The 14,440-nt window shown below is 41.2% G+C and overlaps 1 protein-coding gene across 1 annotated transcript in view; it reads right to left on the reverse strand.

The window, feature by feature from the left end:
* The window catches only part of SUGCT (succinyl-CoA:glutarate-CoA transferase), a 643,685-nt gene that overhangs the window by 400,021 nt on the left and 229,224 nt on the right, over window positions 1–14,440 (reverse strand). The window contains exon 10 of the mRNA XM_021078652.1: window positions 1,011–1,082. Within this exon, the coding sequence (XP_020934311.1) occupies window positions 1,011–1,082 (72 nt within the window). The remainder of the gene's footprint in view (window positions 1–1,010; window positions 1,083–14,440) is intronic.

A 14,440-nucleotide genomic window follows, 5' to 3' on the forward strand; every position in this document is an offset into this window, starting at 1 on the left:
ATGTTGGATACATAAATATTTACCAATATTACATGCACTTGTTGGATTGACCCCTTTATCACCGAGTAATGGCCTTCCTTGGCTCTTATGACAGTCTTTGTTTTAAAGTTGATTTGCCTTCCGGATATAGGTATTGCTACCTCAGATTTGTTTTGGTTTCATTTGCATGAAATGTCTTTTTACACCCCTTCACTTTCAGTCTGTGTGTGTCCTTAAGTGAGTCTCTTGTAGGCAACATAAACATGAGTCTTGTGGTTTCGTCCATTCATCTACTCCACATCTTTTGAATGGTGAATTTAGTCCATTTACATTTAAAGTAGTTATTGATAAGCATGTACCTACTGTCATTTTGTTAACTGTTTTCTGATTGTTTTCTAGATCCTCTGTTCCATTCTTTCAGAAAAAAAAATCTTGGTGTTAAAAAATCCCTTTAAAATGACATTTTTCCCCCTTTTTGTTTGGGCTGGTAAACAGGTCAGGTTTTAGCATAATTTAAGCTACTACAACTCTTAATTTCAAAATACAGCCAGATACATCAATTGAAAAACAAAACAAAACAAAAAAACAGTGCTGGAAGTTCCCATTGTGGATCAAGGGTAACGAACCCAACTAGTACCCATGAGGATGCAGGTTCTATCCCCGGCCTTGCTCAGTGGGTTAAGGATCCAGCGTTGCTGTAAGCTATTGTGTAGATTGCAGACTCAGCTCGGATCCTGCATTGCTGTGGCTGTGAATGTAGGCCAGCAGCTATAGCGCCAATTAGACCCCTAGCCTGGGAACCTCCATATGCCACAGGGTACAGCCCTAAAAAGGAAACAAACAAACAATGCTAATTTAGATCCTATTCTTAGCTTTTATAAGTGTTAAAAGAGCATACTTTTAAGTGCTAATACAGACAGTCTTGACTAAAGATTTAGCAACACTGTTCTAGGTAAACTTGAATTTTCCCAGGTTTATGCAAAATGAGCTATTGCATATATTATCTGCCCATCCCAAACGTTACAGGTTACCTTGCACACAGTCGCAAACTGTTGGTTATTTCCTGCTCCAACTACAAGATATCCATCCTTGGTTTTAAAAGCCTAAAATAAACAAACACATTCATAAGTATATAATTTTATATATTAAGAATACCATAAAAAATTGGCTTTAAATTCTCAAACTTTTATATAGAAAGCTTGTTGTAAAGTAATATTAAGTCAATATCAACTAATTAGTATATTTGTCACTTGTATTTGCATAATTGTCATTTGACGTTTTCAAAGCACATCCTGGCTCTTCAACTAACTTATAACTTTGGAGGAAGGGGTTGGAGAGGAGAGGGGCTTATAAAAATAAAGAAAACATTGGATTTTTGTCTTTTTGCCATTTCTTAGGCCGCTCCTGTGGCATATGTAGGTTCCCAGGCCAGGGGTCAAATCAGAGCTATAGCCACCAGCCTACACCACAACCACAGCAACAAGGGATCCAAGCCGCGTCTGCAACCTACACCACAGCCGACAGCAATGCCAGATCCTTAACCCACTGAGCAAGGCCAGGGATGGAACCCACAACCTCATGGTTCCTAGTCGGATTCGTCAACAACTGAGCCACGATGGGAACTCCAGAAAATATTGGAATTTTATTACAACTCATAACATGAAATTCTTTATCATTATAGTCCACATTATTGTTGATTTTCCCAAAGCTTTGTGTTTTGTTTGTTTCCAGTTTTTCTTGCAGGGCAGAGAGAACGATGATGGTGCATTGTTTTCTACAAAATTTAAGAAGACTAGATGGAAACAAAGAAAGGAAAGACAGAAGGAAGGAGAGAGGAGAAAAGAAAGGAGAGTGGAGGCAAGAGGATGAGGAATGAAGCTATATTTCACCTTTGAAAATCTCAGATGTAAACTTTTGGGTAATTTTCACCTTCTAGAAAGTGAAAAATTACACCTCTGGATCTCTGGGCCTCAGGTGGCTTTATGTCCCTGAAAACGTCTGTTGCTTTTAGGATACATGTTCATTTGGACAGCTGCAGACATATAAGTAATTGATGCTGCCATTTCCCACAGTGCTGGCCTCGCTGGAGTGCTCTTCTGCATCCCTTTCCCCATATTTGTTCACAGTGATGGTCGGAGGAGCCGAACTTTACCCTCCCAAGGCCTCAGTCCCACCTTCTTCAGGTAAGGCTTTGCTTTTGTTTTCTCTCTTTCTCTGTGAAAACTGCTCTGTATCTTCACCTACTTGTTCTTCACTTACTCCTGCCTTTAAGAGAGAGACCTGGCATCTTGCTTGGCAGGGTTTTACCTCTATAGGCGAATGACCTTAGTACTGCCTTCATGCGCATCCTTCCGAATCCTGCTCGACCATCTTTCACGCCTTCATTTCCACTGGACCCTTCTCTTCCGCCCACATATAAGCTCATACTCACGCGGAAAACACTGACAGAAATAAAGGAAAATGTGCATCCGTCCTGACACCCTCTCAAGTGATCGTGACATCTTCTTCCTCGCTCCATCTCTAAAGAAGACAAGAGCACCGCTTCTTCACCAACCCTTTGTCCCCAGGCTTCCCACCCCACCACTGCATGAGCCTCTTCTCTCTTGCCCCGCTGTGCTATTTGCTCCCGTTAACCACCCCCTCGAGGCTCCGCCTGGGCTCCAAGCGCCATGACCTGTTTCCTCATGCCTTTACAGGACCATCTTCTCCCAAACTTCAGCATCACTTAAGCATCTGTGTTTGGTCTTTTACTTCCCCTGTTTCTTGTGGTAGCCACCAGTCACATGTGAGTGTTAAATTTAAATAAACCAAAACTAAATGAGCCCAACACAGAAGATGACAAATTGTGATTCCAGTTAAATGAAATGTCCAAGATCGGAAAATTTGTGAAGACAGAAGAATTTGTGGCTGCCTACGGCTGAGGCAATTGAAGAAGTCTGGAGAGTGACAGCGTGAGTCCTGGCTTGCTTGCTGGGGCAATGAAAATGTTACAAAATTGACTGTGGAAATGGCTGCACAACTCTGAATACACTAAAAACCACTGAATCATACAGTTTTAATGGCTCAGTTTATAGCATGTGAGTTATATTTCAACAAAGCTGGTATTAAGAAAGATTAACAGTTCAGTTCCACTGACATACTAGCTGCATGTTAAGCATTCAATAGTCACATGTGGTTAGTAGCCAGAGACAGTCAACATAAAGAACATTTCTATCAACTTCCTTTTTTTTGGTCTTTTGTCTTTTGAGGACTGCACACTCTGCATATGGAGGTTCCCAGGCTAGGGGTCCAATCAGAGCTACAGCTGCCAGCCTACACCACAGCCACAGCAATGCCAGATCCGAGCTGTGTCTGCAACCTACACCATAGCTCACGGCAACACCAGATCCTTAACCCACTGAGCGAAGCCAGGGATCGAACCCACAACCTCGGTTCCTAGTCGGATTCGTTTCCGGTGTGCCATGATGGGAACTCCTCTATCAACTTTCTACCAAAAGTTCTGTTGTAGAATGCTGCTAGACTGGAGTTGATAGACTGTATTTTTTCTTTTCTTCTTCCTACTATATGTTATCTGAAGAATGTGACACAATTAATAAATGGTTATAGAATGTTAATAAATTTCTCAAATGATTGCTTCTGTATAATAAAGTTGTGGCTAAAATAGGTCTCAAGGAAAACACTATAATCAGGTTTTCTTCTGTTTACATTTTTCCTTGATTTGGGAATCAATGCTACTAAGACATTACATGAACTATTTTAAATGTTTACATTCCCTTATCCACCAGGCAAAAGCAAAATTAGTGTTATATATAATGCATTAGCGTTTCTTGGAGTTCTCTTGTGGAGCCATGGGTTAAGGATCTAGTGTTGTCACTGCAGTGGCTTGGATGGCCAGTTTTGATCACTGGCTGGAGGACTTCCATATGCCATAGGCACAGCCAGACGAACAAACCAAACATACATAAAGCGTTGGTGTTTCTTTAACTACATGAACAGCATGATTTGGAATCTGGAGGAAAGGTGAGCCTTGGCACAACGTGGCAAAGAACTCAGCTGAAGTGCGTTCAGGTGCTCATGTTCTATGGAAAGTAGAACTTGCAAGTGAAGAAACTGGATATTTAATGTAAGCTATTTCTAAGCAAAATGTTAAAGGTGTGACGTGGCTCCTCCTGGCGGTTTAAGGTACAATATAAATAAATCTAAGATAGTACAAGTTAAAGGCAAGCAAAAAGGAAGTTGAAATTACAGATCTGGAAAATTCTCAGCTCTTCCGTATTACAAAAAGTGAGAGCATGTGATCAGAAGAAAACACCAAGGGTATGGCCAAGGGCCATTTGATGAGGAGACGTCCTTTAGCAGACGAATGGGTAGATGCACTGGTGTACATTCAGAAAATGGAGTGTGACTCCGTTCTAAAAGGAAGTGAACTGCCAAGCCATGAAAAGACATGGAGAAACTTCAAGGGCATGTTACTAAGAAGCCCTCTAAAAAGGCAACATAATGTATGACACCCAACTATAGGACAGTCCTTAAAAGGCAAAACTATGGGCACAGCAAAAAAGACATAAGCAGTTTCCAGAGGTTAGGGAGAGGAAGAGGTAAACAGGCAGCATATAGAGCATTTTCAGGGTGGCAAAAATAGTTCGTACGATACTATAGTGGTAGATAAACGTCATTTGTCCAAATCCATAGGATGGGCAACCCCAAGTGTGAACCCTAATGGAAGCAGTGGGCTTGGATGATCATAATTTATCGGCGTCGGCATAGCAACCGCACATGTGAGGGTGGTGCACGCAGGTGGCGGGGGGAGGTGCATGGAAAAATCTTCGCACCCTCTGTTCGATTTAGAACCTAAAACTGCTCCCAGAAGTTAATTTTTAAAAAAAGAAAAAAGCATCCTCGCGGCGGTGATAATGCTCTGTATCTTGATTATATCAGTGTCAATATTCTGGTCGTGACACTGTACTGTAGTTTTGCAAGATGTTACCAATAGGGTATAGGAGCAGAGAAAACAAAAGCACACATGAATGCAGAGAAATAAAAGAGCCGATCTAGAATTCCCATTGCTTGTGGAAGTTTCTATTGATTCCCAGATCAACTTGCTTTCTGAGCATCCAGCTATACAAACCTGCTCTGACGATGTCTTCATCATTGAGCTAATGAAAATCAAAACTAGGAAAGGATCCCTGTAAGTTCAGCATCAACTCAATATATTATCAGAGAATCAAGTGGAAAAGGGGAAAAAGGAAAACTGGAATTTACTGCATCACCCTCTCAAACTACCATATTGATGCATTAATATTTTCTCTGGCTGGTAGTTAAGTCTACTTCAAAGACAGGAGTACAAACTTCAGATCCTCCTGGAGCTACTTAATTTTTAACAAGATTTTCTTCCACAAAAGGTAACCATTGCTAAATGATTTCATCATCCACTGGAAAGAGACATTCCATGAAGTTTAACTCATTGCCATGAGAATGTTTCTGGAATGTCAAGCAGTTCCTGACTTTGGGTCTGTGCTAGGACATCGTGACAAATATAGAGCGCTATTTCCTACCACTAATAGCTCAGTTCACCTTGTGGTGCTGGAGCCGGCTGAGCCAGATGGCACTGAGGTACACACTGCTTACAGCTCAAGAGCAGTGTCTTCTATGGGATGGAACCATGTAACAAGCAGTAAAAAGAGCCCAGGAGCCCCTAATTTCTCCTACTACCTATCTGGCTCCGTCTACACATTTCTTTATAGGGAAAATCCGTTTTGAACACTGATTTCTAGATGCAAGCCCTTGTCCTGAACTCTAGGATAAATAGCCTTGGAGGCAAAATTCTGCACTGATTTCCTGCCACCCCACATCCACGTCAGGATTTTCCAATTCCATAGGAAGTCTGAATGTTCAAAAATATTCTTGAGATCCTTCAAATAAATTAAATCAAACATATTTAGGACTTTGAATCACTCGGTTCCTGCTAGTAGGTATGGAGGCACGGAAAAGAAGAGAAATAGAAACTGTCCTATGTTTATGCTCTTCACAAATTATCAGTGGATGTTATTTTTCTTATAGAACAAGTCCTTTGTGAGGAAAGCCTACTGTTATTCAAGAAGGCAGCTATCATGCATCTTGGACATAATGTAAAATGGCACATGAAGTTATTTTTCTTGGAAAGTATGTATTAGAAACTGGTTTTGGTGATTGCGAGCTAATTGAGATATAAAGAATTTTAAACCAGATTACTTAGAATAACCTGCCAAAAACACCCACTATTTAATGGAAACTAACAAAAAAAAAAATTCTGGACAAGATTCTATACTGACTTTTCAGGAGCACTTCAAGGTAAAAATTTCTTGACCATCTTAAGCATTTTTTTCAGTGCTCTTTGTTTTTATCGCACACACATGCTACAACAATCAGAGTTCCACACTCATTATGTACCCAACACGAAAATACCATTTCCGACAATGAGCCTACATTTTATCTGAGACTGTAAAAAGCATTCATAGACCAGAACTTAATTCATGCTGTTACCGCACCATTTCACCTCGAAGTGAAATATACTAAGAAAATTGCTGTAAAGTGGATTAGAGAGTGGATTGCCAATAAGGTTTTCCAAACATATTTTAACTCTATCATATCTCGGGATTTATCACTGACAAAACGTAGAGCACACACAGTGAGACTGGGCTGAGGGGAAGGCCTGACATTGGGGCTGCCCACTAGACCTGAAGAGGCACTGGGTCACAGGTCCAGTTGACAGAACTTCAGCCCAGAGTATTAAAAGTCTGAATAAGCAAGGTTTAGGAAAGTATTCAGCAAGATGAAGTATGGAGTATAAGTGGGGAAGGAAATAAGAAATGTTGATAGACTAATTCTTCTGAGTCCTACAGTGGGCAGCTGACTCCTGAGATACACAGGCAAAGGCTACTGAGAGCCCTCTGCAGTTGCACCCAGCATCTCCGGCAATATCTGACCTAGTGGAAGTTTACTACACTTTGTCAGATCCAGGCTGAGGTATGAACCCTGGATCACAGAAAACTAAGTAATCCAAGACATACTGCACAAAAGCCTTGATGGCAACACTGGGAAGCATGAAGTAGGAAGGATAAGGAAGTGTCAGGGGCCCAAACACGAGGGCTCACTGGTAATGGCAAACACACTAAGACTCGACACCCACGCCAAAGTCCCTTCCACCCAGATTACTGCCTAAATCTAAGGGTGAAGATAAGTTCAAGGTGAGATGGAGAACAGAAATCCATTAGGAGTTCCAGAGGTATCTTGCAGTTGGAACAATGAATGGCTCAGTCCTCCTAATTACGTACTTATTCATTTTACCATCGTCAAAATTTAGCCCATTCACAAGACAGACAGCCCTCACATCTTCAGAGGCCATTAGTGGCTGAAAGACCTCTTCCTTTATCTCCCTAATGCGCAAAGCCAAGAGTCTCTTAGCTCATCATGGTGTTTGGAGGCAAGGAAGTTGCTACCTTGTAGGATGGTGAGGAGAAATCTCCTAGCATCTCACCCTAGTGCAGGACCATCAGGGACACATCCGTACTGCCACCTCCTCTAACCAACAATTTCACAATCATCACCCCAGCCCAGTACCCCTGGCAGACATGTGTAACTCTGGCGCTCCGTCTTGAAGCATGCAAGATCAGCCTTAGTATTCTTTCCACAGAGTACCAAGTACTAAAAGTAGCGAACACCCCAGGTAGCTACCACCAAGGAATTGAACATGAACTGCAAATAAAATTCATTTTCCATCCACATATAAAATGGGTTCCTGTACAGAGGCTTGGAATCTCAAGCCACTGATTCTCAAAACATCTTTGGGCTTGGCCCAAAGACGGTGGGAAGAACGAATGGCTACTCCACTTACGCAGTGGAGAACAAGCGTTTATGGTTAACACCTGCTAATTCACAGGAGTAAGTGAAATGTAGCCCTCGTGGGATAACCACGTATCTAAAACGAGTCACCACCATGGTCAGAAAGAAGCTTAGGGGAGACTCCCTCTTAAGTATTTACAGACATTTCTAGCTAAGGAAAGTGACAGAAGAGGTGGTGGCTACAAGCAGCCTTGATGAAACTGCCACCTTCCAGGGTCTGAGCCCATTCTTTGAAGGGCTCATTCTTCTTCCTCAGTGATCAGGCCTGGAAGCCTAACTCAGGCCATCTAACATACATGTGAGATTAGGGTAGATACCAGAATGATAAGTTGCTACTATACAGTGAGAAATAACTATATTAAGAAGTCAGAATCCTTGCAGACTAAATGATCAATGAATTCTCTCCTTGGGAAACTAAAGATTAGAAGGCAAAATTGATAGAATTGAGAATGGATTAATTAGTTCTCGTCTCAAGTCTTCATAAATGTGGAAACTGAGCTAAGCCTGAATCTCAGTGGAAAGGTCGGGAGACCCTTCCGTGTGTGGCTAAAAGGAGCAGGGCCAAAGGAGACCAGGCTTATTCAGCAGAGGGAGTTATGCTGACTTGCTAGAGGACTGAGGTCTCAAAATGGACCTCAGCTATTTCCATTTCATGAAATACAGTCAAAAGCAACAGGCGCTCTGAATATTATTCTGTACATTCCAGGTTCAGTCACTGCTGACCCAAAGGCCTTGGACTCACTCACACGGGTGTTTACACCACGGCTGAGGCCATGGGAGTGTCACGCAGGCTCTTCTGCATCAAAATTTAGACCAACTAGGAAGTTATCCCTTCCAAAGTAATTTAACATCAGAGCCATTAGAAGCATTCTTCCAAAACAACCTGAAAAAAATTTTCAGTAAGTCCTTCCAGTAGGTCAAAAGGTGAAGAAAGCAATAACTCTTTTCTCATCTCCATAATCACTTGAGAAAAGATATTTGGTATTTCTGTGACCTCTGCCAACATTAACAGGTCATATTAGCTAAAAAGTCAAGGGTAACAGGAGATTCTGTTTTATTTTAGAGTTTCTTTCCCTATTTGAATAATTGCTGTATTTTAGCTCCTCTGGGATTCACTCTCGGTAAATAAAGGTGGGAGCGAGTTAAGAATATTTACGCATAATAGAATGTGCTGGAAATAATTTATCATCGCCTGTCTCCTCAAACAATAAAATTCTTCATCCCAATCACATTAAACTGTTGAATTTCCAGTCCACCCCAGGCTCCCCGGAAGAAGCACATGGTGTGACTGACCCTTCCTCATCCCTGGTTGACCAGAATCGTGTGGACACACCCACGCCCAGGCCAACCAACAGATTCACCGAGCAGGAATCAATTACCTCAGCTTGAGATGGGGCTGGAATGACCATGTTAGGCTTAAGTAAGTAAGAAAGCCTCAGAAAGACTAAAATAAAACTGAGAGAAAAGGCCAGACTGTACTAAAGCAACAGATAGCAACTGCCCCAGGCCTGATGGCATCCTGATTCTCATGGAAAAAATGGGGACTGCTGTTTCTGAAAAATCTCTGTAGCTTTATAAGAGCCTCCTCTTATCCACCCCATCCCTGGTTATCAGAATTAGCTTGACTACATCTCTGTTTGTAGAACCAAAAAAGATTTCATCTTAGATTTTCTAAACTGCGCCACATGATGCAAATTGAGGATCAACACGGGACTGGAGTTCTCTCGCACAGTGGGGACTGGGGGAGCACAGTGGGGACTGGGGGAGAGGTGAAGAGGAAGGCTGGGTCTATTTCATGGGGCCTGACATATAGGAGGACCTTATATTTATTTGAAAGTTTTTTTTACTAAAGATTCTAAACTAGCAGTTCCCAAATTATCTCCACAAACACTGTTCCATAAAGTGTTCATAACAATCTCCCCTTTCTTTTTCTCTCTCAGCACCACACACACAAACTTTTTCTTTTCTTCACTCAAATAAGTTTGAGAAATGCAACTTCGACAGCTTTTGTTGGTTTATTTTTCTTTTTACAGCCACACTGGCAGCATATGGAAGTTCCCAGGCTAAGGGTGAAATCGGAGCTGTAGCTGCAGGTCTACATCACAGCCACAGCAACACCAGATCTGAGCCACATCTGTGACCGACGAAGCTTGTGGCAACACTGGATCCTCAGGCCACTGAGTGATGCCAGGGATCGAACCCACATCCTCAAGGACAGTATATCAGGTTCTTAACCCACTGAGCCACAAGGGGAACCCCAACAGCTTTTTTCACTCTACTTTTCAAAACCCTTAATGTACTAGTAAATTTATGAATCTCCCAAAAGAGACCTAGAATTTTTTTAAAAGGAGGTTCCCAAGTTAGCATGATCATAAAACCTTTTTGTTAGGAATACCAACTAATGTCTCCCAGAAGAGTGCTCCACAGGAAAGTCTGAAAAGGGCCGGGCGAACTGTCCAACCTACACAGGAGCAAGGATCCTGCTGACATCCAGAAGTACCTACAGAGTGTGATCTTTCATTTTCTTCAGAGGCAGTTTCACAAATTAACTGATTCATTTAAAGTTTGATGTAATACTATCCCCTAAAGAATAAACTACATTTGAAATTGTTTGCAAGTCCCTAAATGAAGGCTTTGGCTAAACGCCAAAAGAATGTTAATTTATTTTACCTTAATCCATATTTCCCACTCAATAAAGTCAGTTTTTTAAATATGATAGCTGATTATTTAGAGAAGGTGGTTTTTAAAAAGTGATCATGAAATCTTATTCATCAAGGGTTCTTAGCAGAGAATGACAGCTACAGAGACCAGAGGAAGCTCCTCAGGACCTTCGCTACACATACTGCTAAAATGCAGCTTTTAATTACTGAATTATAGGTAATAAGTTATTTTGCTCTCAGATAGAGTCTCTCTGCTTCCATTCCCAGCCCTTCAGCCATCTCCCTCTTCCGTGCCTGGGATGGCTCCAATTCAGCACCTCACCAAAACTACTTGCAAGTGACATCTTAATCACCATATTTCTTCTCAAAGTTCTCAGTTGTTTTGATCTTCTTGCCCCGGCTAGCCACTTTCTCCTGTTTTGCCTTGGAGAGAAACGATGCAATCTAACTTCCTTCCAATTCCAATTCCTCGTACTCTGTGGGATTTCTGGGCTTTTCTCTCAGTCAACCTCTCTTTCTACTCCTCCTCCTTCAGCTCTGTGACCTCACTCACTCCCAAAGATTCAATCATGACTTCTACAGGATTTCTCTTTGTCACACTGACCCACTTCCATGCTCTGGCACTAAATTCTTCCAAGTTGGTAATCAAAACTCAACTACTTAAGTGCCATCTAAACCTGGCCTGGGACAGGTCGAGAAACCACGCAGGAAAAACCGTCATAAAGCTGGAACACATAAAGGGCTATCCCACCAGGAAAAGCATAAATGAGAAGGACCCACTGATGAGAAAAGGTAAAAAAAGACTTCCCTGAATAATTTTATCATGGTTTTTCCTTAAAGAGATTCAAACTTATCTGTAGGGTCTGAACAGCAAAAGCCGAAAAAAGGTCCCCATTTTCTAATAAGTCCTTCAGGGTGCGACACAAGAAGTAAATACAAGCTCTGCCCGGAAGGACACCCTCAGCCTAAACTGAAAGGGATTATACTAGACAGATCAACTGCCTCCGAGCCCACAAGCCAACACTATGCAATATACAAGGGATAAGCTGCCATGAGCAGGATTTGGCAGAAACAATAAAAAGCAGAATCAGAATCACAAGATCTCCAGCCAACAGTGTTTCCAAGCACAAAACATAAAATACTCATGGCTAAAATGTTTCTTAAATGAGGAATAGATCCAGGCATAGGAGAAAAGTATAAGTTATGCTCAAAAAAAGGTGCATTTCTAAAAGAGTAAGATAAAATTTTTAAAAATAAAAATACAGTCAAAATTTAAAACTCAGTGGACAGGTTATGGAACTTATCAGAAAGCTGAAAGGACAACTGTTGCTGGGAATAGAGCTTTTAAAAAATTAGCTAGAATTCAGCAGAAAGAAGAAGAGATCAAAAATATAAAAATGATATTAAGAGACAAAGAGGTAAAATTTAAAATATCCAAATGGAGTTATGGATGGAGAGAACAGAGAAAACGGGAGAGAGGAAACAGATGAAAAGATAATCCTGAGAAATATCCAGGATTAATTCTGTAAACTCAATGGATCCCAAGTGGAACAAATAAGAAGAAATGCCATCTAGATAAACCATAATAAAATTGAAGACTATCAGAGTCAAAGCATGGGTATTAAAATCATCCAAATAAAAAAGTAATCTGTCCATTTTAAGAATGTCATTTGCACCAGTAGCAGAAACCTCTACAGCAATTACAGAAGTCAGGCATAATGTTGAGACGTAATAAATGTCAACACAGAATTTTTGTAGTTAACTAAACTATTCATAAAGAATAATCTTGAAGTAAAGTCATTTTTAGACTAATAAAGTTAGGGAGTTTATCAGCACCATATCCTCACCAAAGTCATTTCTAAAAAAAAATTTACCTTAGAAAGAAGGATACTGAACCTAGAAATAACACGATACAAAAAGGGACAGCGAGAAAATAAAATATATATGAGTCAATCTAAAACACTAATATAAAATGATGGTAACAACAATAATAATTAAGAAGGCAGTAATGGGAATGAACCAGTAAGATCTCCCTTCAAGACAGAACCCAGCGTGGGGTGACATCAGCAAAGCGGCAGAAGAGGAAGCCCCAGACCCTCTTTCCCCCAATAATATTTAGACCAGTTCCCTTTGTAAGAAATCCCAAACATGGTTGACAGCGTCCTGCACTCCAGGTCTCTAGGTGAAACCAGCCACATCAAACCTGGTAGGAAAACTGTGGCACTCACTTGCCATAGCCCACCCCCACCCAACTCGGTGCATCGTTATTGGGAGAAAACGCTCAGCTGCTGGCTTCTCCCTGGGAAGGAAAAGAAAAGACGGAAACGTAGGTCCAATGTGCTGACTTTTTGAGAGGCTGCCTGAGGAACTGGTTTCTCTCTTGCCTGAATCTAAGAGCTAACGGGAAAGGGAGTTTGGGTGCGGGCTGCTGAGAACAAAGGCAAGGACCTGGACTAGCCCGCACCATCATACCTCCCCCCGCTGACTTTGGAAAACGTGGGCGAAAACCCCAACTCCTAGATTCTCCCTGGGAAGGAAAATAATTGGAACATGTGTACAATGTTCCAGATTTTCTGGGGACTTCCTGAGGGACTGGTTTCTGCCTCACCTGCCTCAGAGAACTTAAACGACAGATGCCAGAGGGCTGCTGAGAAAAAAAAAGAGAAAGCTGGGTGGCATGCTACTATGCCAGAGGATCCACAGCACAACAGACAGAAACCAATATAGCAAAGTGGCCTCTCACTCAAAGGGGGAAGACAAGAGTCAGGTGTGTGTCCAATATTCCAGCTCTTTGGGGCACTGCTGAAGGGACTGGTTTCTGTCTCTCCAGTCTCAGAGCACTGACATGACACAACATACACTAGGTGCCTGGGGGGTGCTGAGAACAAAAGACTGTTGGGAGTTTGCTGCACTCCTAGAGAACCTGCAGTACTGCAGATGGACACTGGAGGGAGGAAGAGATTGTGAACTTCTGAAAAGAGAAACTGGCATTCTTTTTCTCATATTATATATGTAAAACTGAGTCAGTGCCATACAGCAGAAGTTGACAGAACATTGTAAATTCACTATCATTAAAAAGGCCAAATATGGGAGGAAAAAAAAAGAGAGAAAATGGCAAATCTCTCTAATTGCAAATGTACACACCCCAGTCCAAAAAAGATGTATTCACCAAAAAGGTTTAAGAGGCCTCCAGATTTGCTAGCCAGGCTAACTGGTAAATGTCTTCTCCTTTACACAGCCAGCCCATAAATACTGGAGAAGTGATTGTGTTTTTTCAGATGCCTGGAGCCCAACAGAAAGTTATAAGGCACATGAAGAAACGGAGAAGCATGGCTCAATCAAAGAAACAAAATGATTCTACAGAAACTGACCCCCCCCCCAAAAAAAAGGTTGCTGTGAATGACTTGACAAAGAATTCTAAATAACCATCGCAAAGATGTTCCCAAAATGCTCAGAGAAACTATGCATGAATAAAATGAGACTATCAGCAAGAAGACTGAAAAAAACAAAGGGGCATGAAACTGCTATTTTGGAACTGAAGAATGGAATAACTGAATTGAAAAATTCACTAGAATTTACTGTTCATTAAGTTAAACAACAGACTTAATCAGACAGAAGAAAGAGTCAGTGAACTCAAAGACAAGTCATTTTAAATTATCTAGCCAAAAAGGAAAAAAGAATGAAGAAAGCTAGAGATTTTGGAGGCCTCTTCCCATTCTTTTTTTCTATCTGGAACTTCAGTATGGATATTTTTTATTGACTTCTCTATGAATTCACGAATTCTGTCTTGCTGTGTACAATCTATGGTTAAATCTATCTAGTGGGTTTGAATTTCAGATATGTTTTGGTATTCTTTAATGTCCATTAATTCATTTCATATTTCTGTTGAAATATCCTATCTTTTTATCATCATTGGTCCA

The sequence above is a fragment of the Sus scrofa genome, chromosome 18 (genome assembly GCF_000003025.6).
Source record: "Sus scrofa isolate TJ Tabasco breed Duroc chromosome 18, Sscrofa11.1, whole genome shotgun sequence".
In the NCBI taxonomy this organism is placed as follows: Eukaryota; Metazoa; Chordata; class Mammalia; order Artiodactyla; family Suidae; genus Sus; species Sus scrofa.